The 26,863-nt window shown below is 41.4% G+C and overlaps 1 protein-coding gene across 15 annotated transcripts in view; it reads right to left on the bottom strand.

The window, feature by feature from the left end:
• Positions 1-435: 435 nt before the first annotated feature.
• BAZ2B (bromodomain adjacent to zinc finger domain 2B) overlaps positions 436-26,863 on the bottom strand; it is a 535,524-nt gene continuing 509,096 nt past the window's right edge. For all 15 annotated transcript variants that reach the window (XM_033946167.1, XM_033946164.1, XM_033946160.1 and 12 more), the window contains 3 exons: positions 25,089-25,354; positions 12,546-12,689; positions 436-1,255 (listed from right to left, as the gene is read on the bottom strand). In XM_033946167.1, the coding sequence (XP_033802058.1) occupies positions 1,102-1,255; positions 12,546-12,689; positions 25,089-25,354 (564 nt within the window). In that variant the 3' untranslated portion in view covers positions 436-1,101. The remainder of the gene's footprint in view (positions 1,256-12,545; positions 12,690-25,088; positions 25,355-26,863) is intronic.

The following is a 26,863-nucleotide window of genomic DNA, read 5'->3' as shown; positions in this document are numbered from 1 at the left end:
TTCACATGGATACAAATGATTACACTTTGAGCCTCTTCTGGCTCAAAAATCATATAACAAACTAGAAAAAATGGAAAACTAATATCCCCTACACCCTGTTTTAAAGGCAGGCACTACCAAGATTAAGAAGACTCCACAGTGTTGGTAGAGGATAATTACTGTACAAGCCATATATTGATAATCACTTTAGACAAAAATAAAATGCTACAGTCCTTCTAAGGCATAAACAATAGTTAACATCAGCAAACAATATGTACACATCATACATGTTTAAAACAAGACTGAATATAAACAATAATGAACAGTATATACATATGCCTGTTTTTCTTCACTGTCTTGGAATACAATATAAACTACATAAGTGATGCAGCAACATACACACACACACATATATATATATATATACATATATATGTGTGTGTGTGTGTGTGTGAATATATATATATATATATATATTTATATATATATATTTATATTTATATATGTACTTGTAACTCTACAGTAAAGTTTCATTTTTCGTGCTCTTACAGCACATCAGTGTAAACAGTTTTACTTGGCTTTGTTTTATATTTTAAAACATTCCTTGTTGTATTTTCAAGATTTAAAGCAATTTTTCTATTCTTCCTTTTCACAGAAAACGAAGATACTGTATGTTGTTTAATCATAAATAATTTGTAAAATTAAATACATTCACTAAAAAATAAACTACAAAGTAAAAAAATGAAAAATAGATATTATTTTAAGGGGAAACAAGAACCATTTCCCCTAGTACAGCTCTGGCGGTTGAATATTCAGTGCGTTTTGATATAGTTTAATTGCTATTGCACTATAACACCCTTTCTTTGAAATTCTTTGGGTGTGCTTCCCTGTTCTACCTAAAGCAGTTGATAAAACATACAAACCAGTAACTAAGGGCCATAGTTTCTACAGGTGTGAAACATTAATTATCACAATTTTGTGATACCTTTTTTCTTAAAAAAAAAAAAAAAAAGAACCAAAGAACAGTCATTTATGCATGTGCCTTGCATGTCTGTGTAAATACAATTCACATTGCTGGTCTCATTGTCCTCATATTTATGAAAAAATAAAGTTCTGGTAATTTCAGCTTGCACTGAAAATTTCTGTCCATTTTCTTTCAAAGTGTATCCTCATATTATGGCCAGCCCTGCCTATATCAGAGTCATCTTCATTAAATGTTTCACAGTTGTCGAAAACAAGCCTGACATCTAGAGCAAATGCTTCAAGATTAGAGTACCTGAAAAGACAAACAAACAGACCAAAAGACATTTATGAGCAAATCAAATTACAAGGTTGCCAATGAAATGCTGTTTTGTTTGAAAATGGAAATAGACCCTCTACAGCAAAGTCAAAAATATTTTTTTTTCTTTCAAAATACCAAAATGCCGAAGCACCAAAAATGGCTATTTCATCCTGGATGGGTCTGCATTAGGGTAATCTCATATCTTCCATACTAAGTATCTGCTACACATGTATGAAAGCTTGACAACTATGAATTTGCTTTGCTGAGGTCTTTTTCCTCCGCACATTTACACATTTAGGGGGAAATTTATCAATGTGTGCTACTATTAAGATCGGTGCTGTTTTAGTACAGGGGGCCAAGTTATACAATGAGAATTTGTGCTAAAATAGCACAATTTGTGGTAAAATAATCTGTCTTACTATAGCATACATTGACAAATTCTTCCCTTATTATTTTTGACTTTACAGTAAGGATCTATTTATATAAAAAGTATTTTTTATTTTATCCATGCCATACATACTAATGTTTTCGCCCCTCCAATGGTCTCAAATTTTGAATAAATTATACTCGGAATTAACAGCTACACATTTTGGCCCTCTTTTACTAAGGTGTGCTAACCAATTAGCGCGCACTAAATACTAATGGGTACATGTTTGTCTATGGACACGTTAGTGTTTAGTGCGCACTAATCGGTTAGTGCACCTTAGTATAAAAGGGGGGTAAATATTAAAGAAATCTTCCGAGTGAAACATCAATGTGTTCAGCTTATTAAATATTTGTCTTAGATCTTACTAAATGCCTCAGTTACACCTCCTCTGCCGTTCGTGATATATTTTATAAAGTGGGGACTTTTGTGCAAAAGTTCTTCACCGGCCTTGAAGATTTTTTAAAAACTTTATACTTAATCAATTAACTTAAGGTATATTATTCTTTAAAGTAATAAATATTGTACTTAGCTTCAATCTCATCTTCATAATAATTTCGAACTGGGAGAATTTGGATCCGACATGTTTCACAAATATTGCTTTTTCAAGGATCCCCCAGTGCGGAGGAGGTGTAACTGAGGCCTTTAGCAAGATCTAAGACAAACATTTGATAAGCTGAACACATTGATGTTTCACTCGGAAGATTTCTTTAATATTTAACACATACTAGTATGGCATGGATACATGCTGTGGCAAAGGTAGACCAGTGTAGAAGTTTCAAGTTTATTGAAAATTTGATATGGGTTAAAAAATTTAAATTGGGCAGCTCTCACAGCTACCCAGTGTCCAGCGCTGCCTGAGGGGTCCTTCCAGGCCCCATAAAAGATCTAGGGAGCAGTGGTCGTGTGTCCGTAGGGGCGTAGCCAAAGGGGCAGGACATGCCCCTTTTGAGCCCCTTCGGAGCCTGTGAGGAACCAGGAGTGGACGGTTATCAATTCCTTCCACCATGGGCAAAAAAAAGGTGAAAATCCATATACTAGCCTCAGGTGTGGGCCCAATGGATTGTCACCTTATGATTTCCTCACTGCCACGGTTGGAAGAGCAGGTAACTTTAGGTATACACTCTGCTTCCCTCTCCTCAGGGGAGCCATCACCATCTCTTCAGCTATTAAGCTTTGTTGGAAGAGTAGAGACACCCTCCAAGGTAGAGGATGTAACCTCTTCCTTACAATTATCTGATATAACTGGACTTAGTGTTTCAGATCAATCTGGTATGGTGGGAACAAAAGTTTGACTCCTGTACAAATGGTTGTACAGGAGCCAAGCCTGAGTGTTCTCCCTAAAGAAAAAGTAGTCACTTTAAGGACTCCTTTTACTAAGGTGCGTTAGGGCATTAACGCGCGGAATAGCGCGCGCTAGACGCTAATGCCAGCATTGAACTGGCGTTAAGTTCTAGCTGTATAGTGCGGATTTAGTGCACGCTAATCTGCCGCATGCGCTAAAAACGCTAGTGCACCTTAGTAAAAGGAACCCTAAATGATGTATGGTTAACTGTTAATAGAATTGAGTCTTCATTGCAAAATACAGTTTTGAAATTGTGCCAGTTCTCTGATACAGCAGTTAAAATGAATGAGCATGAAACTCAAATAATAGAGCTAGGAAATAAATTAGATAAATTGGATATATCAGTGAATAATTTACAGAGTACTGCCTCTACTAACATTAAACATAGTATAATGTTTCATGCCATGATGGAAAAAATGGAGAATTATATGAGAGCTAAAAATCTTAATTTCTTAAATTTTCCCATCACTCATTAATAATAATAATAATAATTTTATTCTTATATACTGCCAAAGCTGTAGTAGTTCAAGGCGGTTTACAATAAGAGGAGCTGGACAATCAGCGAAGATAGGTACAAAGTAAGGTTTTAAAGTACATGAAGCGGATACAGGGATAAGAGGGCTGGGAACATGCTGCAAACAATCAGCGAGAATAGGGGCACTGGACAGACATCAATACACGTAGGCAGAGAACAGCGGGAATGAGAGATCATGGTAAAAATCAGATGGAGTAAAGTGATAGGGCAATGGGAGCAATTAGGTTACAAATTACCTATCTCCATTGGAGCTATTAAGAATGTATATGAGGGAGATTTTGTAATACTCTAATGTGGATACCTTTGAGCTTCATAACCTCTTTTACAATCCGAGGCCTTCTAAGGAGGTGGTAGATGAGGGGGAAATAGATAAATTAGTATCTCCAGACAGTTTGGATCTGTCTCATTTTCTTGAGTCCTCTAAGAACACAATTACAAAACGTGCTACACTCTTGGTAGCTTTCAAATCAGAACTAGAGAAACAGGTTATTCTGAAATTGTATTTTACTAAGATACAAGCTCTGTTTTGTGGCCAAGTGTTAATATTTCCTGATGTTTCTAAGCAGATTCAGATAAAGAGGAAGCAGTTTCTATTGCTCAGGCCCAAGCCTTAGCGGTGGGTGCGACCTTCTTCTTAAAATTCCCTTATAAATGTCTTATTTCATTTGCAAGTGACAAATATGTGTTTCTGGACCCAGTCCAGTTAGAAGATTTTCTTAGAGATAAACCTTTGCAGATAGTTTCTTAAATTATTATTTGTTTGCTGGAGAGTGCAATTGATGATTTAAAGAATATGCCACATATCTTTGCCTGCCAAGATGTTAAACTTTGTTACTTTACTTTTTTTTTAAACTTTTGCACTCTCGACGATTTAATGTGGACTTGATCATTGATAAACTATTGCCTTTGACTTTATTTGATGAGCATTTATATACCAAGTTTGAACTGGATATACATAGAAACATAGAATATGACTTGTGCTTTTGTTACATAGAAACATAGAAGATGACGGCAGAAAAGGGCTACAGCCCATCAAGTCTGCTCACTCTGCTTACCCACCCCCTGTCTATGCCCTAATGACCCAATTTCCTTATCTTGACCCTCGTAGGGATCCCACATGGGTATCCCATTTATTCTTAAAGTCTGGCACGCTGTTATGTAAATCAATTAAAAAAGAAAATTTTTTAAAATTGAATCAGGTTGGGCAGACTGGATGGCCATTCGGGTCTTTATCTGCAGTCATCTACTATGTTACTATGTTACTATCAAAACTGTCTGAGAGGTTTACAATGACATCATACTGTTTGCTATGGGGAAAAAGTGACAAGACACAATAACGTATCAAGTAAACAAAAATTCAAAAAGAGAGGAAGGTAAAAAGAAAAAAAAAGAGGGAAGAGGGTTAGAACTCCATAATTTGATAGAAAAGAGGGGTGGGGGGAAGAAAAAGGAAAGAGAGAAGTTTTTTATAAGTCTTTCATAAGTCATCATCAATTAAAAAGTTTGAAGGATTCTTCTAACTGTGGGGACATGTCAAAGATAAGTGGGTGTCAGAGAACAAGAAGAGTCATTTCTGAGCAGTTTGCATGAGCTTCAGTAAAGGTGTTACAATACATGAGCTAAATATAAGTGAATCTTACCCATTTATACCATCTATATACATATACTACAATTATTGTTTCTGTATGCGCGTCTTTCTTTGTATTATTTGTGTGTTCACCCTTTTGTGTTCCAAAAGGGAGGTAGCCTTCTGTTTCCTCCATGTTGCTATTCCCCCCTAAATGTTTCTTTATTTGCTAAAGAGTTCTGTGAAGACTATTGTCTTTATTCTTTTTTGAACTTTTTGGTGTCCTTTTCTAATTTTAATTTATTCAGAAGGGAGTTCCACCACATTGGGGCCATCACTGAGAACATTCTTTTCCTGATGCTTTTGTATTTGATGTCTCTGAAAGATGGTATTTCCAGTAGGTGTTCTTGGCTCGAGTGTAGGGTGTGTGTTGGTGTATGGTTGTCTAGTCTAGTTTCTAAGTATTGTGCTTTGACAGATTCATGATTTTGTGTGTCAGCAACATGATCTTGAATTTCACTCTCCTTTCAATTGGGAGCCAGTGTAACTCTTTCAGTAGCGGGGTGGCACTAGTCTGCTTTAATTTTCCAAGCAGAAATCTAGCTGCTGCACTGGATCTGTCTGATCATGTACTTTGGAATGCCCAGCAGGATTGCATCGCAGTAGTCAAAGATTGAGAGTACTAGGGATATTATGACATTGGACATTGCTTGATGAGTTAGGTAGGGTTTTAGTTCTCTGACCCAGTAGAGTTTGCCATAAGCATTTTTCACGATGTGTTGGATATGTATTGTCTTGTCCAGGTTTGAGTCCAGGCATACTCCTAGGTTTCTCACTTCCTCCATGGATGATTTTATGGTGTTGCCGTTCAGAGTTAGCTGGTAACTTGGGCTGCTTCCCCCCATTTGTTAATTAAAGGCTACTAGTCCGTTTATTTGGAACCAACTGAACATAAGAACATAAGAACATAAGAAGTTGCCTCCGCTGAGGCAGACCAGAGGTCCATCTCGCCCAGTGGTCCGCTCCCGCGGCGGCCCATCAGGCCCATTGCCTGAGCAATGATCCCAGACTATCCCTATAACCTACTGCTACTCTTATCTGTACCCTTCAATTCCTTTATCCTCTAGGAACCTATCCAAACCTTCTTTGAAGCCTTGTAACGTGCTCCGGCCTATCACAGCCTCCGGAAGCGCGTTCCATGTGTCCACCACCCTCTGGGTGAAAAAGAACTTTCTGGCATTTGTTTTAAACCTGTCTCCTTTTAATTTTTCCGAGTGCCCCCTTGTACTTGTGGTTCCCCGTAATCTGAAAAATCTGTCCCTGTCTACTTTTTCTATACCCTTCAGGATCTTGAAGGTTTCTATCATGTCTCCTCTAAGTCTCCACTTTTCCAGGGAGAACAGCCCCAGCTTTTTCAGTCTGTCAGTATATGAGAGGTTTTCCATACCTCTTATCAGTTTAGTTGCTCTTCTCTGGACTCCCTCAAGTACCGCCATGTCCTTTTTGAGGTACGGCGACCAATATTGGACACAGTACTCCAGATGCGGTCGCACCATTGCACGATACAGTGGCAGGATGACCTCCTTTGTCCTGGTCGTGATACCCTTCTTAATGATACCCAAAATTTTGTTTGCTTTTCTTGAGGCTGTGGCGCACTGTGCCGACGCCTTTAAAGACGTGTCCACCATCACTCCCAGGTCTCTTTCAAGGTTACTTACCCCTAGCAGTGATCCTCCCATTTTGTAGCTGAACATCGGGTTCTTTTTCCCTACATGCATGACCTTGCATTTCCCTACGTTAAAGTTCATTTGCCATTTTTTGGCCCATTTTTCTAGCGTCGTTAGGTCCCTTTGCAGATCTTCGCAGTCTTCCATGGTTTCAACCCTGCGGTAGAGTTTGGTGTCATCCGCAAATTTAATAACTTCGCAATTTGTTCCCGCCTCCAGGTCATTTATAAATATATTGAACAGAAGCGGTCCCAGCACCGACCCCTGCGGAACTCCGCTCGTGACCCCATGCCAGTCTGAGTAATGGCCCTTCACTCCAACCCTCTGTTTCCTGTCTGCCAGCCAGTTTCTGATCCATCGGTGGACCTCCCCTTGCACCCCGTGTCTCCACAGCTTTTTAAGCAGTCTTTCGTGCGGTACCTTGTCAAAGGCTTTTTGAAAGTCAAGGTAAATGATGTCAATGGATTCCCCTTTATCCACCTGTCTGTTTACCCCCTCAAAGAAGTACAATAAGTTTGTGAGGCATGACCTACCCTTGCAGAAGCCGTGCTGGCTCGACTTTAGCTGTCCATTGTTTTCTATGTGTTCACAGATACTGTCCTTAATCAGTGCTTCCATCATTTTTCCCGGGACCGAGGTCAAGCTCACCGGCCTGTAGTTCCCTGGGTCCCCCCTTGAACCCTTCTTGAAGATGGGTGTGACATTTGCAATTTTCCAATCCTCCGGGATCTCTCCAGTTTTTAAGGATAGGTTACATATTTGGCGAAGTGGCTCTGCTATTTCGTTCCTTAGTTCCTTGAGTACCCTTGGGTGAATGCCGTCCGGACCTGGCGATTTGTCGCTCTTTAGTCTGTCTATCTGCCTGAGGACATCCTCTTGGCTTACCTCTAGTTGGACCAGCTTTTCATCCCGATCTCCATTTACGATGTCCTCCGGTTCCGGAATATTGGATGTATCCTCCCTCGTGAAGACTGACGTGAAGAACTTATTTAACCTGTCTGCTATCTCTTTTTCCTCTTTTACCACTCCTTTTTTGTCTCCATCATCCAATGGCCCCACTTCTTCCCTTGCCTGTCTTGATCTTCTGCTTGGTTTTCGCATCCCGTTTCTTCACAGGGATGACCAGTTGGACATCATCTGCAGAGATGTAGCATTCCCATCCTTGTTCTCTGATGAATTTCTTCAATGGTTGGAGGAAGATGTTGAACAGCATGGGTGACATGGCTGATCCTGTGGTACTCCTATGTCTGCTTCTTTCCAGTTGCTTGTCGTCTCCTGCCATTCTACTTTCGTTAGTCTTTTCAATAGAAAGGATTCTATCCATGCCATGACTTCCTTTGAGGCCTAATTCTCCGCATCTCGATTTTAGCAGTGTGTGTTGGACTAGCTTGAAAGCTGCTGAGAGGTCCAGGAACCCTAGCAGTATGTCCTCTCCTTTAGCATGGTGTTTGAGGACCGAGTCCTTCACTGCTACTAAGTTAGATCAATTTTGGATGGCAACCACAATATTATTCTCTTTTCCTTGGATATATCTACAGCATTTGACTTGGTGGATCATATAATTCAATAGACCGATTGAAGGATTTGCAATGGTTCTATTCTTACCTGACCAACAGACTTACTCTGTTTTTTATTCTGGATCTTTCTCTAGGTCGCATCAGCTCCAATCAGGTGTTCCTCAGGGTTCTGTTCTTGGGCCTATACTTTTCAATATCTTTCTTATCCCCTTAACACTACTGCTTTAGACACTTGGCTTTACATTTTTCATCTACGCTGATGATATTCAATTAGAGGGGCATAATAAAAAAAACAAAACGTCTAAATCCCCTTTTGGCCTAAGGCCCTAAACGTTGAAAGTAGAAGCAGGGGAAATGTCCATTCTCAAAAAACGTCCAAAATGAGGTGTTTTTTTTGAGAATGGCCTACCTCTACGCTCAGCAGGTTAAACGGCGATACAACCACTACGTCTACACTTGCAACACATTATCAAACAAAAAAAAAAAGCCTAAGTCTGAAACGCCCAGAACCAGACCTTTTAGGCGAAGGAGGAGCCAGCCCTTTGCCTAAAAGCTGGATTCTGTAACCGGTGTCTGTCAAAAAGAACACCGGTTACAGAATCCACCCCCCCCAAGCAACGATTGTGGCAGGAGAGATGGCTTATCTCCCTGCCGCGATAACGATCCTGGGAAGTGCAGCATTTCCAATCGCTATCGTGGCAGGAGAGATAGCCAATCTCTCCTGCCGCGATCCACCTCCACTCCCGATTAGATCAGGCAGGAGAGATCCCAGGCCCTCCTGTCCTGACGCAGCCCCCGCCCGACACGATCCAGGCAGGAGGGAGCCCAACCCCTCCTGCCCGAAGACCCCCCATCTCCCGACATGATCCGGGTAGGAGGGAGCCCAACTCCTCCTGCCTGAAGACCCCCCACCCTCACTAAGATACGGGCAGGAGGGATCCCAGGCCTTCCTGCCCACGAGGACCCCCCATGACTGCTCCCCCGATTGGCCCCCCAAACCTCCCACCCGCTGAGCTCCCGACCTTTGAAAAAGTAGGCCGGATGGCCGGGTCCCAAGCCCGACTTTCCAGCAGGCCCGGCATTGCCCAAATGGCGGGCCTTAGGGCCTGATTGGGCCAGGCGCCTAAGGCCCCGCCCCCAACCGTTTAGAGGCAGGGGAAAGACCTAAGCTGGTTTTAGATACGTCTAAAACTAGCTTTAGTTATGGGTACTTGGACGATTAGGCTTTTTGATCGTTCAAGTACCCATTTAGGCCACTTTTTAGATGGGTTTTTTTTAAATTAAGAGCCCCCTACTGTATCCTTTCAACTCTAATGATTCTAATGACTTTTCCTTAATCTCCAAAAAACTAGATGAGGTTTGCTGACTGGCTAACTTCAAATAGATCAAAAATTAATTCACAGAAAACATCAACTATGATCTTCTCTTCAACTAAATGCACACCGAACCTTCCAAGTTTTAGTATGAAAGGAACTTCTCTGTTGTACTCGACATCAATTAAGATTCTAAGTGTCACTTTAGATACTTCATTGCCATTTCACTCACATATATCTAGTGTTGTTTCCTCTTCCTTCTTAAAGCTTCAACAGCTTCATTCCGTCAGGTCGCTCTTAAGTCACAACCCATTACTGATTCTCTTATACTCTTTGGTTATTGTCAGGCTGGATTACTATAATTCTTTTTTAATTGGACTCTCTCAGTACCAACTCCAGTCTTCAGCTTGTACAAAATACAGCACTCTGGCTCCTCTATTGTTATTCAAAATATGATCACATGCTTCTAATTAATTACAGAATATCATTCAAATATAATGTCCTTACTTTTCAGATCCAGTCTTCTGGGCTCCCACTATTCTTGTCAAATTATCTGATCCATTACTTACCCAAAAGGGATATTTGTTCTTCCCATCAACATTTGCTGTCTGTGCCATCTTTCAGACAGATATTTCTGGATATTAACAGGGGATTCTAGCTTTTCAGTTATGACCCCGACACTTTGGAACTCTCTACCACTATACTTAAGATCAGAAAAATCTCTCAAGTCCTTCAAGTCACAATTAAAAGCCTACTACTTTAAAATGGCATTTGACACGTTACTTTTTCTTTTTACTTCAACTGACATTTACATTATTTCTTCTGTTCCTTTTTTAAAAAATTTTCTCTTATCCCTTCACCTTTTGTTATTTTCTTGCTTGTTCTTTTCCCTATAATATTGTAAACCTTTCGGCCCTTGTCTGCATATTTGTGTCCAGTTTGTTAACTAGTTTATCCTTATCAACTTAACATTTGCCCATTGTTTTTATTCTTGTAAACTGCTTTGGCTTAACTTTTTTTTTTGATAAAATTGTGGTATATCAAATAAAATAACTAACTGCTACTAGTACTGTTTCCATGCTATGGTGTCTTCTGAACCCTGATTGCGCCTGGTCTAGCTTTAATGAGTTTTCTAGGAAGTCTGATATTTGTTGGCAGGCCAATTTGTTTATTAGTATAGATACCCATGTTTGGTTGGTTACTGGTCTGTAGTTGGAGAGATCTTCTAGGTCTTTTCCTGTGTTCTTCAGAATAGGCTTGATGACTGAGAGTTTCCATTTAAGTGGGACCTCTCCAGACTTTAGTGATATATTAATAAGGTCAGTGAGGTAGGCAGTAGTCTCTTCACCTGGATCTCTGCGATTGGTTCAAACTCTTCAATTGTGTCTTCTGTCCCTTGTATGTGTGTCTATTGATATATTGTTATTTAGGTTGCTGTCTTCTTTATTTTCACTGTGAAGAAGTCGCTGAATTCTCTGCTAGTTAGGGAGCTTTTGGTGGTGATTTCTTTCTGGGGGGGGGTTTTCCCTAGTAAACCATATACTACTTGGTATAGGAGTTTCCAGCTTTGAGGATCTTTTTTTTAGAGAGTCATTCTTTCTTCTCTTTAAGTATCTTTTTGGTGTAAATTCTGTTGACTTTAAGCAAGGTTTTTTTTTTTTAGCTTCCACGTCTTCAGTCAGACTTCCTCCATTTTCTTTTCTCTCTTTTTAGCTTCATGGTTTCTTGGTTTCTTCTGATGGGGGTGAATCCATCTTTCCTTTTGTTTTTTTGTATTTTCAATGGGGCTATCTCTTTTAGACTGTGGTCTAGAGCTTGTCCCAGAGTTTCACCCATTCTGTAAGGTTTGTGTTCTCAGTTTCTACGACTCTGAGGTGTGTCTCTAGTCTGTTTCTGAATTTGGTGCTGTCTATGAAGCCTCTCCCAATTCTCGGTCTTTTGATGTTTCCTACTTTCTGGCTGTCTTATCCCAAAGCGTATTAGGTGGTGGCCTGTCCATAATACTTTTATAGCTCTGGGGTTGCAGTCCCCTATATCTTCCTCCCTGCCAAACAGTACATCTAAAGTGTGTCCTTTAGTGTAGTTTTTTACTTCACTGGTTGGTGTAGTCCTGGGCTTTCCAGTTGTTGGACTATCTGTTGGGCTTTTTAGCATGTTGGGTCATCTACATGAAGGTTAAAGTCACTGTATACCCAGAAAGAGGAGAATTTTAGGTTGACTTCTACGATGAGGTTCACGATGTTTTGCCAATCTTCTGTGTCTAGGTTGGGAATGACGTATAACACCATTATGCCCACTGTGTTTCAGTTTCCTACTCTAAGTACACATTTTGCTCCTTTTGGATGTTTCATTTTCATTTGCTGGAATCCCAGGTTTAATTTGTGTATGACTGCTACACCCCCTCCTCTCTTACCTATTCTATTTTGGAGCATGATTTGGTAGACTGGTGGGTACGCTTCGCTTATGAAAACCCCACTGTTGTCTGTGAGGCTGGATTCTGTTATCTTTAGGAACTCCAATGTATGTTCCTCTATTAGGTCTGCAATTTGAATTGTTAGTGCATACTTTATAGAATTGCCCTCCATGTGACTTTTACAATCAAATATTATGGATATAAATGTTGGGCAAGCAATAAAGCAAAAAAGTGTGCAGTTGGCACCTAAAGCTGACTGCATAATTGCTTTTGAATATAATTAGCCCTTAAGTTTTTGTATAATTTTATGAATTAAATTACAATTATATTCTACAGAATGAAAATCTGTTTTTTTTTTCAATTGTAAAAGTTTAAATATTTTGTCTATCATTTAAGTCAGAGTTCTACATATTTGCTTTGTTATGTGCAGTATGTGTACTTACTGTCCACAGCTTAGTTTTTCTCTAATCGTGGAAAAGTCCATTGGCTTCTTAATAACCTTCTTATAGCCTGGAACAAGTTTCAAGTTTACAGGAAGTAGGAAAGGCCATGCATCCTCATGTGCTTCCATTTCAGACAGGAGCATGCTAAACAAAATAAGTTTTTAATTAATGGTAGTTGAGGGTACACATACATGTAAAAGAAAACAAACAGTGGAGAAATACAATGTTCTTGACATTCCTTTATTTCTTCAAGCTCCTCTGACATCAGAGGGAAGTCTTCCGGCTCAGATGCAGGATGCACATAGGAGCCGCTGCCCACAGCTTTGTGCAGAAAAATGACTGCAGTTGGAAGGAGGGAGCTGGCCAGGAGAAGGTAAACACCTGCGGAAGGGAGGCACGTATTTGGGGCACAGAATGGAGGAAGGGAGAGAGGGGTGCATTGGGACTCAGGAGGGAGGGAACACAAACTTATGCCAAAGGATGGAAGGAAAGAAGGAGGAGGCATGAACGTGGAACACGAAATGGAAGGAAGGAGAGAAGCATGAGCCATAGGATGGAAGAATGGAGGGAATAAGAGAAAGAGATGCTGAGATGGGGGAGGGAATAGAAAGGGAGAATTGTTGGGCATAGGGAGGGCGAGAGAATTATTGGTGGTGGGAGAGGAGTGAGGTAGAGATATATGGAGAAGAGAGAGATGAGAGGGAGTAATGTCGAATGTGGTGGTGGAGAGGGAACAGTGGGATGGATGGAAAGGGATGCAAGAGGGGTCTCAAGGAGATGGAGAAGGTGGGAAGAATACTAGGATCAGTTACATAAAAATTCAACTTAAGAACAGTTTAAAAAAAACGGAACCCGTTCTTAACCTGGGGACTGCCTATATACATATAGCACAGTTACTTACCTGTAACAGGTATTATCCAGGGACAGCAGGCAGATATTCTCACAGATGGATGATATCACCCATGAAGCCCCGGTAGGGACAGTGCAAAAGTGTATTGTCTCTTTAAACTTATTCAAAAGTCTCAAGACTGCCCATCCTGCACATGCACTGGTGCCATCCTGCCCGTCGGCTTGTGGAACCATCATTTCAGTACAAAAGCTAAGAAGTCAACTAGGGGAGGTGGGAGGTTTGTGAGAATATTTGCCTGCTGTCCCTGGATAACACCTGTTACAGGTAAGTAACTGTGCTTTATCCTAGGACAAGCAGGCAGCATATTCTCCCTAGCTAATATGGGATGGAGGGAAGTTGGCATCTAAACAGAGAATAAAATTTTGTAGAACTGCTTGGCCGAACCAACTATTCCAGACAGTAATGGATGTGAAGGTATGAATGGAAGACCAGATTGCTGCTTTACATATGTCTTCAATGGAAGTGGAATGTAGATAAGCTACTGAAGTTGCCATTGCTCTAACTTTTTGTGCTTTGACATGACCTTCCAATGGCCTGAGCATAGCAGCAGAAGATGCAGTACGCTAACCATGTAGATATTGTTCTCTTGGTTACAGGAGTTCCTAGCCTGTTAGGATCAAAGGACAGGAATTGTTGAGTGGACTTTCTATGAGGCCCGGTTTGATCCAGGTAATATGCCAAAGCTCATTTACAGACCAATGTGTGGAGTGCTAACCAGGATGAGTTTGTGGTCTTGGGAAGAAGACAGGTAGAACTATAGACTGGTTGAGATGAAATTCCTAGACTACTTTTGGTAGGAATTTGGGATGAGTGGAAAGGACAACTCTATCATGATAGAATTTTGTATAAGGTGGATCTGAGCCAAGTATTTGGAGTGGAGAGTACAACATTGAGGTTCCAAGCAACTGGAGGAAATTTGATTGGCGGTTTGGAATGAAGTAGACCTTTTATGAATTTGGAAACTAATGGGTATGTAGCCAGAGGTTTATCGTTCAGAGGTATATGAAAAGCACTGATAGCACTGAGATGCACTCTTACTGAAGTTGTCTTTAGACCAGAGTTGGAGAGATGTAAAAGGTAATCCAGAACTGATGACAGAGAGCATGTGTCCAGAGGTAATGCTTGTTGGTGACACCAAAGAGTAAAACAAGTTCACTTGAAACTATAACAGCATTGTGTAGTCAGTTTCCTAGAAGCATCTATATCTGTTGGGAGAGAGGTACCAGGCTCTGAGTGTTAAAGAAGGTAGATTGGGATAGAGAAAGGACCCCTTGTTCTGAGTCAGCAAAGTTGGAAAAAATTTTAATGGAATAGGCTCCTTTACATTGAATTGAAGAAGGGGCAACCAAGGTTGTCTCAGCCACCTCAAAGCTATGAGGATCATGGTGGTTGGTTCCTGTCGCAGTTTGAACAGAGTTTTCCCTATCAAAGGAATTGGTGAGAATGCATAGAGAAATTTGTTTATCCAATCCAATAGAAAAGCATCTGTCTCCAGACAATGTGGAGAGTATAGTCTGAAACAGAAACGAGGAAGTTTGTGATTGCTCAGAGATGCAAAGCGGTCTACTTGTAGGGTTCCCCAGATTGACAAGATCTGATGTAATACAGTTGAGCTGATTGACTACTGAAGGAATCTGCTCAGTCTGCCTGCCAGAGTGTTTTGTTTGCCTGCTAAATACACAGCCTTGAGAAACATGTTGCGCAGAATTGCTCAATTCCAGATCTGTATTGCTTCTCAGCAGAGCAGATGAGACCCTGTACCTCCCTGTTTGTTTATATAATACACTAGCTGATGCCCCGGCGTTGCACGGGTATTTAATTATAGCAATAACACAGTAAATGGATTGAAATAAAGATACTTTATAGTGGTGAATGAAATTATTTTTTTTACAGCTTTATAAAAAGTACAATAATCAAATTATAATGTGAAATATTTGACAAAATGAATACAATACAACTAACACAAAACTTGATTATAAACAACAATTTTAGTTTCACCTCCAGGAGCAAGAACATATAAATTCTTGGGTGAACCCACCCTTGATCAAGCAACATAGAGTTGTCCATGGGAAAAACAGGGGGATCTTAAATCCACTCCACAGTATGTAATAGTCTGTCCCTGTGATTTGTTGATTGTGATAGAGAATGCAAATCTCACTGGAATTTGCAATATCTTAAACAGAAAAGGAAGATCTGTTGGAATAAGTGGCATCCAAAAGTTTCAGTATTGATTTAAACAACTCAATATGTGGAAACTCAGGTTGAAAAGAAACTCCATGCAGTTTGTTCCCGGTTCAGAATGGAACCTGTGTTCCTAGTTCAGGAAATGTGAGTACTCATGTAATGTAATAACATTATGAACTGGGGTGCATGAAGGAAACAGTTACAAACACAGTTAGAACATACAAACTCTATATGTATGGTGTCCGTGGTAGAATAGAAACGATGTCCCTAGTGGTTATAGTGTCATAGAAAGTGTTTTATAGTTGGAATTACTGTGAGAATGGCAGCTGTTTACATTTTTTCCATTGACATGAATGGGTGAAATCTGATTTTCTGTTTGTAGCTCCGCCCACGTGTGCAGGTGGGCCGCGAGACCCCCAGAACATATCACCCCAGGTAGTGAGGGATCTGCATACCAAGTTTCGTTCAAATCGGTCAAGCCGTTTTTGAAATACTGTGAGAATGGCAGCTTTTTACTTTTTTTCCATTGACATGAATGGGTGAAATGTGAATTTCTGTTTGTAGCTCCACCCACGTGTGCAGGTGGGCCGCGAGACCCCCAGAACATATCACCCCAGGTAGTGAGGGATCTGCATACCAAGTTTCGTTCAAATCGGGCAAGCCGTTTTTGAATTACTGTGAGAATGGCAGCTTTTTACTTTTTTTCCATTGACATGAATGGGTGAAATCTGATTTTCTGTTTGTAGCTCCGCCCATGTGTGCAGGTGGGCCGCGAGACCCCCAGAACATATCATCCCAGGAAGTGAGGGATCAGCATACCAAGTTTCGTTCAAATCGGTCAAGCCGTTTTTGCGTGATCGCGGCACATACACACACACACACATACATACATACACACATACATACCTCCTATTTTATATATATAGATGACTACTTGATTGTCCATCCGGATCAGTATTTCTTAGTTGAGAAGGAAATCTTGAAAGGTCCGAAAAGCATTGCGAATCGCTCGTAGCTCTAGAAGATTGATGTGGAAAGATGTTACTTGAACATTCCAAGTGCCCTGAAGTGAAGGCCATCTAGGTGGGCTCCCAATCCAAACATGGAGGCATCTGTTGTTAGTATCTTCTGATGTAGAGGAGGCACCTGGATAAATTTGTCTGTACTATCCACCACTGAAGTGATTGACATAATGGGAAGGTGACCATGAGTTTCTGGGATAGCCAATCTGTGGCCTGAGACCACTGAGAGACAAGAATCCACTAAGGCTCTCTGAGATGAAGACGTGTGAATGGAGTTACATGAACAGTGGATGCAATGTGCCCTAAAAATTGCATCATTTGTCTTGCAGTGATACTTTGAAGAGTAGACACATGTTTGCAGAGGTGAAGTAGAGTGTCTATTCTCTGTTGAGGGAGGTATGCATGAGTTTGCGTTGTATCCAGCAGGGCCCCAATGAATTCCAGCTTCTGGGTTGGCTGGAGATGAGACTTCTGGTAACTGACTGCAAACCCTAGAAGTTTCAGGCGATGTATGGTTGAGCTGATGGCTATATGAACAGCTTGAGGTGACATTGCCTTGATCAGTCCGTCGGTGAGATAAGGGAATACATGAAAGCCGTAAGAGCGAAGTGTTACATCAACTACAACTAAATATTTTCTGAATACTCTGGGTGCTGACGCTAGGCCGAATGGCAGCACTTTGCATTGGAAGTATCTGAAAGCGAAGATACTTTCTGTGGCCTGGAAGGATTGGAATATGCATGCATGCTTCTTTGAGATCCAGAGAGCAAAGCAGTCATTCTTCTCCAACAGTGGAAAAGGGTTCTCAGAGAAACCATCTGGAATTTTTCTTTGACTAACTATTTGTTGAGGGCACGGAGATCCAGAATTGGACGTAGACATCCGGTCTTTTTCAGTATGAGGAAATATTTGGAGTAGAACCCTTATCCTTTCTGCAGAAAAGGCACTGGTTAATTGGTTGAGAGTTCTTGATGAAAGAGGGTGGTCTGTTGGGAACTGGAAGATGATTCTTTCAGAGGATTGTTTTGGGTTATGCTTCGCAGGTGAAGAGTGTAGCCCTATTTTACAATTTGTAGGACCCAACTGTCTGCTGTAATGAGGGCCTAACATTGGTAGAAAAGGGTGAGAGTGTGAGGAAGAGATTGTAGGATACTGGCTAAGCTCTCTAGAAACAGGTAAAAAAAGATTGTTGAGATTTTTGTTTTGGTTGAGGCTGGGCCTTTTGAGACTTCTGCTGTCTTGGATGCCTTTGTGTAGGTGTCCTGGATTTAGTGTAAGATGGTATATATCTCCTTCTGGTATAGGAGGTAAAAGAAGTATGCCTGGAATTGAAATAACGTCTGGGAGGTTGAGACTTGGTGGCTTTGAAAATAGTGTTGACATGAATTGCTCATGCCTAATGATTTTTTGCATGGCCTCTTAAATCTTCTCACCAAAAAGCTCATCTCTCAAACATGGGATGGTGGCCAACCTAGCCTGCACATTTTGGTCCAGATCTGAGACCCGCAACCAAGCTTGTCTCCTCATGGCTATAAAGAGGGCGGATGTTCTAGAAGTCACAACACAGGCATCAAAAACCGACCTAGCCATAAACTTCCTGGTTTCCAATAAATTAGATGTAATGTGTTGGAAATTGGAGAGTTGAGCATCAGGCATACTGGGACAACTGCTGGAGCAAGGACTTGAAATAGAAGGTCATATAAAAATTGTAGCTTAGTATGCGACTGGTAAGCATGGAATTTTGGAATAAACAACGTCCAAACTTATCCAAAGTTCTTCCCTCTCATCCTAGAGGAGAGCTCGATAAGTTCTAGAGCTGCTAGCTGTTCTTTTTTAGAAGAATCCACCAGAAGAGATTGGTTTTATAACTGAGGCTTGTTGAACCTTGGACATGATTGTATTCTGTATAGACCAGTGGTCTCAAGCTAAAACCCTTTGCAGAACCACATATTGAATTTGTAGGTACTTGGAGGGCCTCAGAAAAAATAATTAGTGTCTTATTAAAGAAATGACAGTTTTGCATGAGGTAAAACTCTTTATAGTTTATAAATTTTTCCCTTTGGCTAGTCTTAATAATAATTAATAGCTAAATAGTAATTTATAGCTAAAGAGACATATGATTAAAAAACTGTTTTATTTTACTTTTGTGATTATGATAAACATACCGAGGGCATCATAATAGTACCTGGCTGGCTGCATGTGGCCCCTGGGCCGGTATAGGCTATTCAATTTCCTAGGAACCACAGGAACCAGAAGTGGGGTTTCCCAATTTTTTTGAACATGGCATCTTTCATTAAGTTATGAAATGGAAACTTTAGGCAGTCCTTTGGTGTCTGTTCATAGTCTCAGGTGGGGTCTCCAAAGTCCCTCCTCGAGGGCCGAATCCAGTCAGGTTTTCGGGATTTCCCCAATGAATATGCATTGAAACGCATGCATATTGAAATGCATGCATATTCATTGGGGAAATCCCGAAAACCTGACTGGATTTGGCCCTCGAGGAGGGACTTTGGAGACCCCTGGTCTAAGGCATCGAATAGTTCTGCTCTGGGTTCAGACTCCATTGATTCCATTCTTTCTGAAAGATCTTGATCCATTTGTTGTTTGAATTTTGTGAACGACAAACTGGATCAGAAGAAAGTCCATCTGATTCTTCTGCTGAGAGGTCTGGGCCCTCAGAAACAGTGTGGTGGGATAAACTGGTCAAGATCTCAGTGCTGGGAAAACTGAAAAATACTTTACAGTTTTTTCCCAGGCCGACGACTCGTGGATGATAAGCACCAGGTAAATACCTAAATAAGTCCGCCCTGTACATCATTAAGAGTTCCTTTTAATAAGCTGCGTTAGGGCATTAACATGTGGAATAGCGCACACTGAATTGCTGTGTGCGCTAGACCTTAATGCCAGCATTGCACTGGCGTTAGTTCTAGCCGTGTAGCATGCGGTAATATCCTGCGTGCGCTAAAAACGCTAGCGCACCTTAGTAAAAGGAGCCCTAAGTCTTGCTAAATATTTTACTTGCTTTTTTTGAGTGTCTTGTGAAAAATCTTTTAGTATAATTTTACTCACAGTGCTCTTTTTACTGGAAAGAAATTAAAAATTGCTTATAGCTCATCCACAAACTGCTCTATGGAGTACTTAATAACTTGCAATTATAAAAATAGAACGATTGAAAAACTTTTTGAGAACTTATCTGAATCCCTTGCAAGATATTAATTCCTCCACAGAGCAATTTGTGGATGTGTTATAAGCAATTTTTAATTTCTTTCCACTAAAAAGAGCACTGTGAGTAAAATTATACTAAAAGATTTTTCATAAGACACTCAAAAAAAGCAAGTAAAAGACTTAGCAAGACTTACGGCCTCTTTTACAAAGCCGCACTAGCGGCTGCGCTGTGCTAACGGCCCCGAAGCCCATAGAGATTTAAAGGGCTTCGGGGCTGTTGCTGTGCGGCTTTGTAAAAGAGGCCATTAGGGCTCCTTTTACGAAGCCGCGGTAGAAACCGGTGAGGTAAATGCTCCGACGTTCACGGGAATTCTGTGAGCATCAGATCATTTACTTTGCTGGCCCATGATAGAAACCTCTATCGAAGCTTTGTAAAAGCCAGGGTTTTAAAATAAAAATACATTATTTATTTATCAGTTTTCAACAAATTCACAAGCATCCACTTGTTTAAGAAATACAGAGAATAACGTAAAAAGAATTCAAATTTAAACAAAAAGGAAATATCCTTAAAAGAAGGAAAACAATTATCTTTTCCTCAGACCACAAAATTATATTAGGAGGAAGCAAAGAAAGATAAGGAGATCATTAATAAGTATAGTTACAGGTAATATACTTAACGGGTTATACAACATCATCAAAAACTTTTTAAACTAGCTTTATATATTCTGGACTAGCTTCTTGTCTCATAACTTTTCTTCATTCCTGAGTGGATTTCGTCACATCTGGGAAAACCCTGATTTTTTGACCCAAAAATAGAGCTTGTGGAAGTCTGAAAAATTTACGCATCACTGCATTAAGATCCTGTTCAAATACAAATGAGACAAGAAGAGTGGAACAAGTTTCAATTTCTATGGTAGATTTTCCAGAAATTCAGATAGATTACTCAAATCAATAGGTTGTAGCTTATCACTTCCAGGCAAATCCTCTGGCTTCTTTTTTTCAGGAAGATAGTAAATTTTGTTTATAGGATGTATTGCTTCTAGTGGGAATTTTAATACTTCCACCAGAAATTTTTTAAACGTATCAGCTGGTAAAATACCAGCTGTTTTAGGAAAATTAAGTAGGTTTAATTTTTTATTAAAGTTTTCAATTTATTCAATCTTCCTTTGAACAAAAAGTTTATCTCTAACAAGATTCCCTGTGAGGTTTTGAAGAGAGGATATTTCTTTATCCGTCTGTTCAAATTTGCTGGTAGTTTGAGTTTTAAAGGACTCAAATGAAGAAGTTAAGTTATCAATTTTACTTGACACCACAGAAAATTTAGTAGTAGATTTAGTCACAGCGACTTCCAGCCTTTGAAGCATACCTCAGATGCCTTCCATACCCAGATGCCTTCCAGTCACCACCGTGGGGGAGTGAATTCCTTCCTTTCAGCCTTTTTTTCCCACACTGCTCCCCCTCCTTGTGGCTGCATCAATACTTCTCTGGTAGTAGCCAGAACGCTGTCGCGGAATACTGACATCGGACATGGTGGGGGCATAGCAGACGGAGGATCCTAAAAGCTCCGGAGGTTCCTTCCTCTGAAGCAAACGCAGGCAGCCCCTCTCCAGCAACTGATGATGAGCTGGCCAGAAAATGCTCCATCTTCAACTGCCCGGATGATGAGGGAATCGGCCAGACAGAGCCTTTCCTTTTGGTATGTGGCATTATTATCTGTAAAGCCCAAGGTTGAATCCACAACCGCCGCAAAGGGGAGAATCAAGCAGGAAAGATAGAGAGAGTGTTCTTTGACCCTAAACCCGCCACCATCTTGCTTCGCCTGTACAAACCAGGGTTAATGATGTATGGGGCGGACTCATTTAGGTATTTACCTAGTGCTTGTCATCCATGAGTCATCGGCCGAGGAAAAAACTGTAAAGTATTTTTCAGTTTTCCCAGTACTGAGATCTTGACTAGTTAATTGACATTTGTATACACGCACATGTTTGTTTCTGAGGGCAGAAATTAAATTAGTTTTTTGCCAATTGTTTTGTTCTTTTGATGTTTTTTGGCCTCACATTTAGGATAAAATGGAGTCATAGTTCTTAATACCTTTTGGAAGTGTTGAAGATCTTCTAGATGACTGGTGCTGGGATGAGCATTAATGTGAAGAACGCTGGCTGTGTCGATGGTGTGAGCATCTAGAAGCACTCCTAGAGCATCAATGGTGCCAGACCAACGTCGGATAAGAAGATGAGCTCCACTGCCTTGATGCTCCAGTTGTTGATCGGCGTCGCTAAGGAGTGTATTACCTGGTCCTCAAGGCCCTTGAGGAGCGATGCTCAGGCTAGGCCAGTACTGGTGGTGTTCCAATGGTGGCATGAGCTGCCTTTATCTACAGCATAGAAGCCAACTCCCTCTGTGGTGGTCATCGGTACAGTAGGTGCCAGAGGGTGTCTAGGCATTGGTGACCTCAATGAAGAGGCACGCCTGTTTAGGGACACTACTTGCAGGGAAGGAGAGTGAGTTTCTTGGCATCAATGCTTGGAATGCATCGATGGAGTGGACTCTTGAGAAGACTCCGAGGTTTGTCGGGGAGGGGAAGCATGCTTGCGCTTCTTAGCTTTCTTACTAGGCATCCCTGATGGAAGTAAAGAAGACAAAACTGATGCTGATGCAGGTTCGGTGTCTGAAGGGGCAGACATCCTCAATGCTCCCAACAACGAACTGAAGAGTTTTTTGTGTTGGAGATGTCCAGCCTTCAGGGATCTTTTTGTAACTGGTGGCAGTGTTAACAAGATTCCACCCAGTGGTCAAAGCCTAGACACTGAAAGCACCAACTATGCAGGTCAATGCCCCAAATGGTCCTGTTGCTCCGAGTGCACTGCCTGAATCCCTTGGAAGCCTTGGACATCGAGGGAAAACCGCCAATGCAAAGTCAAAGAACTCAATGGTCCAAAGGGGGTCGAGTAGAAGATCTCCTGAAAAATTTCCGATATCCTCAGCCTGAAATCAGGCTCCACGGGGCCTGAAGGCCCAAAAACTGAACAAGGGAAAAATTAATGAAATTTAAAAGGGAGGAAAAAAATATTAAAAAAATGAAATACTGAATAAAATAAACTTGGGAAGGCACAAAAAGGTTACAGTGCGACATGCTGTAGAGAATCCTTTTTTAAAAAATTATTTATTCATTTTACATCTTACAACAAGTGTATCATAAAATAACATTTGAACTTATACAATATCACTTGATTCTCTATCAATTTAACTTAAATCATAGTATTTAAACCCTCCCTCCCAACCCTACTAATTCATATGTAGTTGCATATATCATATAATCTAATCATTTAATATCAAATCAGAAATCCCCCCCATACTTTGCAATTATACCTATTAGGGAAAAATGATATTCTAATAATTACTCATTACAATATTCAATTAATGGCCTCCAAACCTCCTGAAAGTTATTAAAATTTCCTTTCTGCAAGGCTAACATTATTTCCATCTTGTACATATGACATAATGAATTCCACCAAAAACTATAATTTAATCTATTCCAATTTTTCCAATTAAATGTAATCTGCTGAATGGCAACTCCTGTCATAATAAGTAATAGCTTATTATTCTTTGCAGAAATTTGACTTTTCTTCCTCATTGACATTCCAAATAATATAGTATCATAGGATAGGGCCACAGGATTTTCCAACAAACAATTTATTTGACCCCCAAATTGATTTCCAAAAAGCCAAAATGAATGGACAATAGAACAATAAATGATCTAAAGTATTTAAAGTAATAGGAGAAAGAAATTCAAGTGATATGTTCATTTTCAAATGTTGTAATATTGTTACATAGAGCATTTTGGACCCCAGTTCAATTACAAAAGTTGGATAGCTCTAAGTCTAATAGATGCTGGCATTGTAATCTGGAAGCAGGGACTCTGGATCATTTAATATTTTATTGTCCCTGTATTATGGCCTTTTGGAAATCAATTTGGTCTCAAATTAATTGTTTATTAGAAAACCATGTAGCACTATCATATGATACAATTCTATTTGGTATGGCAATGAGAACAAAGAGCCAAATTTCATCAAGCAATAATAAACTTTTATTGATTATGACAGGAGTCGCCATAGAGCTATTACCAGTAATTGGAAGAATTATAGTAGACTCAGTTATACTTTCTGGTGGAATTCTTTATGTCATATTTATAAAATGGAAAGAACACTTGCTATACAAAAAGGGAATTATAATAATTTTAAAAAAGATCTGGGGGCCATTAACAACTTACTGCAATGAATAGATGCCATTTTCCATTGAAAGTACTTTTACAAATATGGGGGAGGGGGTACGGTATAAAGCTCTATTAAAGGTTCAATAAATAGATAAGAATGTAATATTTCCATGATATTTTTGATTAAAATATTTGTGGGAAGGGCAGGGTGGGGAGGGAGTAATTTTATGTATTTAAGGTAACAGGAGAAAGAAATTCAAGTGATATGTTCATTTTCAAATGCTGTAATATTGTATACTTGATGCAAGATGAAAAAATGAATAAAGAATTTGGAACCAGATATCAATTTATACCATTGTGCAGCCTGGTGTCCCAGGAAGTCCACCTGAAAACACAAGAACTCTAGACTATATTGGTTATTAAGATTTTTCCATTCAGGGAACCCTGCTGCAGAGAATCCTAAAAAACACTGCTTTTCAGCTCCATGGAAAACTGAGAACTAAGTGTTCCATGAGCTGATGTCAGGTGGGAAGGCACCAGCTCATGCATGGTACAGGCAGTCTCGAGACTTTTTGAAGAAGTTTAAAGTGATAGTACACTTTTGCACTGTCCATACCAGGCCTCTGTGGATGACATCATCCATATGTGAGAATATGCTGCTAGCTTGTCCTAGGATAAATAAAAATGCACACACATATGAATCTCTTTCTAATAGGGTTGCTTGCTAATAGGAATTGGCAGCATTTTAAAAGGTAATCAGTAGCATTGCACTCAGAAAAAGTTCCACAGATACAAATATACATCCAAATAGACTTTCCGGACTCTGACCATTTTGGGGTGGGGGCGGGGGTGTTGGCAGACGAAGTATATGTAAATACCCAATGTGCCCCAGCTCTGAAATTTTCAAAGGGGGAAACTCCCTTCCAAAATGTATTAGTAGGCTCGCATACATTTTAATAATGTCTCCTAAAGTCCTGACTGATGAAAACATTGTACTTTCATTTCATTAGTAATCATCAAAAGTGAATCAAAACATTGTTAATGACACATACCTGCAGAGTGCCAGCTCCTTTGATTCATCCCTGATTATTTTAGGTTTCTTAATAGAGGGAGAATTATCTGGTTTTAATAAATTAACAGTGATATTTTCATCAGTCCTTCTCTTTTTACTTTCTTTTGCTCCTTTTTTAATATAGTTGCTGGCAGATTCCTCATCTTCTGTCTCTCCTGTGAAAGACAGTTTTCTACCTTTCTTTTGCTCATTAGTTTTTTTCCCTTTGTTGTAATTTTTTTTCAGTTTCAGGGTCTGACCACTTGCCTAAAAAAAAAGAACTCAATTGTTATTAAAACACATATAGCAGTACAGGAATATAGGTGAAATACAGTTTTATTTTAAAAGAATATATAAGAATATATACAGAATATAACTGTTTTTCTTATAAGATATGACTAGCACAGTGCCCAGTGTATAGCAATTACTGTATTTTCTTGCATATAACGCGCGCGTTATACGTGGTTTTTACGTACCGCGCATACCCTTGCACGTTATACGCGTGAGCGCGTTTGTACAAAATTTTTTTTACACAGTTCCCCCCTCCCCGCAGGACCGCTCGCACCCCCACCCCGAAGGACCGCTCGCACGCACCCGCACCCCCACCCTGAAGAACTGCTCGCACGCACTCCCACCCAGACCCCCACCCTGAAGGACCGCTCGCACCCCCACAGCCTCCCGACCCCCCCCCCATCATGTAGAAGCTCCTACCGGTGTCCTGCTGCTTCCTCTTGGCGGTCCCGACACCCGACACGATCGGGGCAAGAGGGAGCTCAAGCCCTCTCACCCCAGCCAACCGCGGCACCCCCGACACGATCGGAGCAAGAGGGAGCTCAAGCCCTCTTGCCCCAGCCAACCGCTGCACCCCCGACACGATCGGGGCAAGAGGGAGCTCAAGCCCTCTTGCCCCCCCGACACGATCGTGGCAAAAGGGAGCCCAAGCCCTCTTGCCCCGCCGACTCCCCAACTCCCCGACAATATCGGGCCAGGAGGGAGCCCAAGTCCTCCTGGCCCTGGCGACCCCCTCCTAGTTGTTCGGGCCAGGAGGGAGCCCAAACCCTCCTGGCCACGGCGACCCCCTACCCCCACCCTGCACTACATTACGGGCAGGAGGGATCCCAGGCCCTCCTGCCCTCGACGCAAACCCCTCTCCCCACAACGACCGCCCCCCCCCAAGAACCTCCGACTGCCCCCCCAGCCGACCCGCGACCCCCCTGGCCGAACCCCCCACCCCCCTTCCCCGTACCTTTGTGTAGTTGGCCGGACAGACGGGAATCAAACTCGCCTGTCCGGCAGGCAGCCAACGACGGAATGAGGCCGGATTGGCCCATCCGTCCCAAAGCTCCGCCTACTGGTGGGGCCTAAGGCGCCTGGACCAATCAGAATAGGCCCGGGAGCCTTAGGTTCCACCTGGGGGCGGGGCCTGAGGCACATGGGCCCAACCCGACTATGTGCCCAAGGCCCCGCCCCCTGGAGGGACCTAAAGCTCCCGGGCTTATTCTGATTGGCCCAGGCGCCTTAGGCCCCACCAGTAGGCGGAGCTTTGGGACGGATGGGCCAATCCGGCCTCATTCTGTCGTTGGCTGCCTGCCGGACAGGCGGGTTTGGCTCCCGTCTGTCTGGCCAACTACACAAAGGTACAGGGAAGGGGGGTGGGGGTGTCGTGGGGGTCGGCCAGGGGGGGTCGCGGGTCGGCTGGGGGGGCGGTCAGAGGTTCTTGGGGGGGGCGGTCGTTGGGGGGAGGGGGGTTTGCGTCGAGGGCAGGAGGGCCTGGGA

Source organism: Geotrypetes seraphini, chromosome 5 (assembly GCF_902459505.1).
Source record: "Geotrypetes seraphini chromosome 5, aGeoSer1.1, whole genome shotgun sequence".
NCBI classification, from domain to species: domain Eukaryota; kingdom Metazoa; phylum Chordata; class Amphibia; order Gymnophiona; family Dermophiidae; genus Geotrypetes; species Geotrypetes seraphini.
This window is presented reverse-complemented; position numbering and strand designations above follow the sequence as displayed.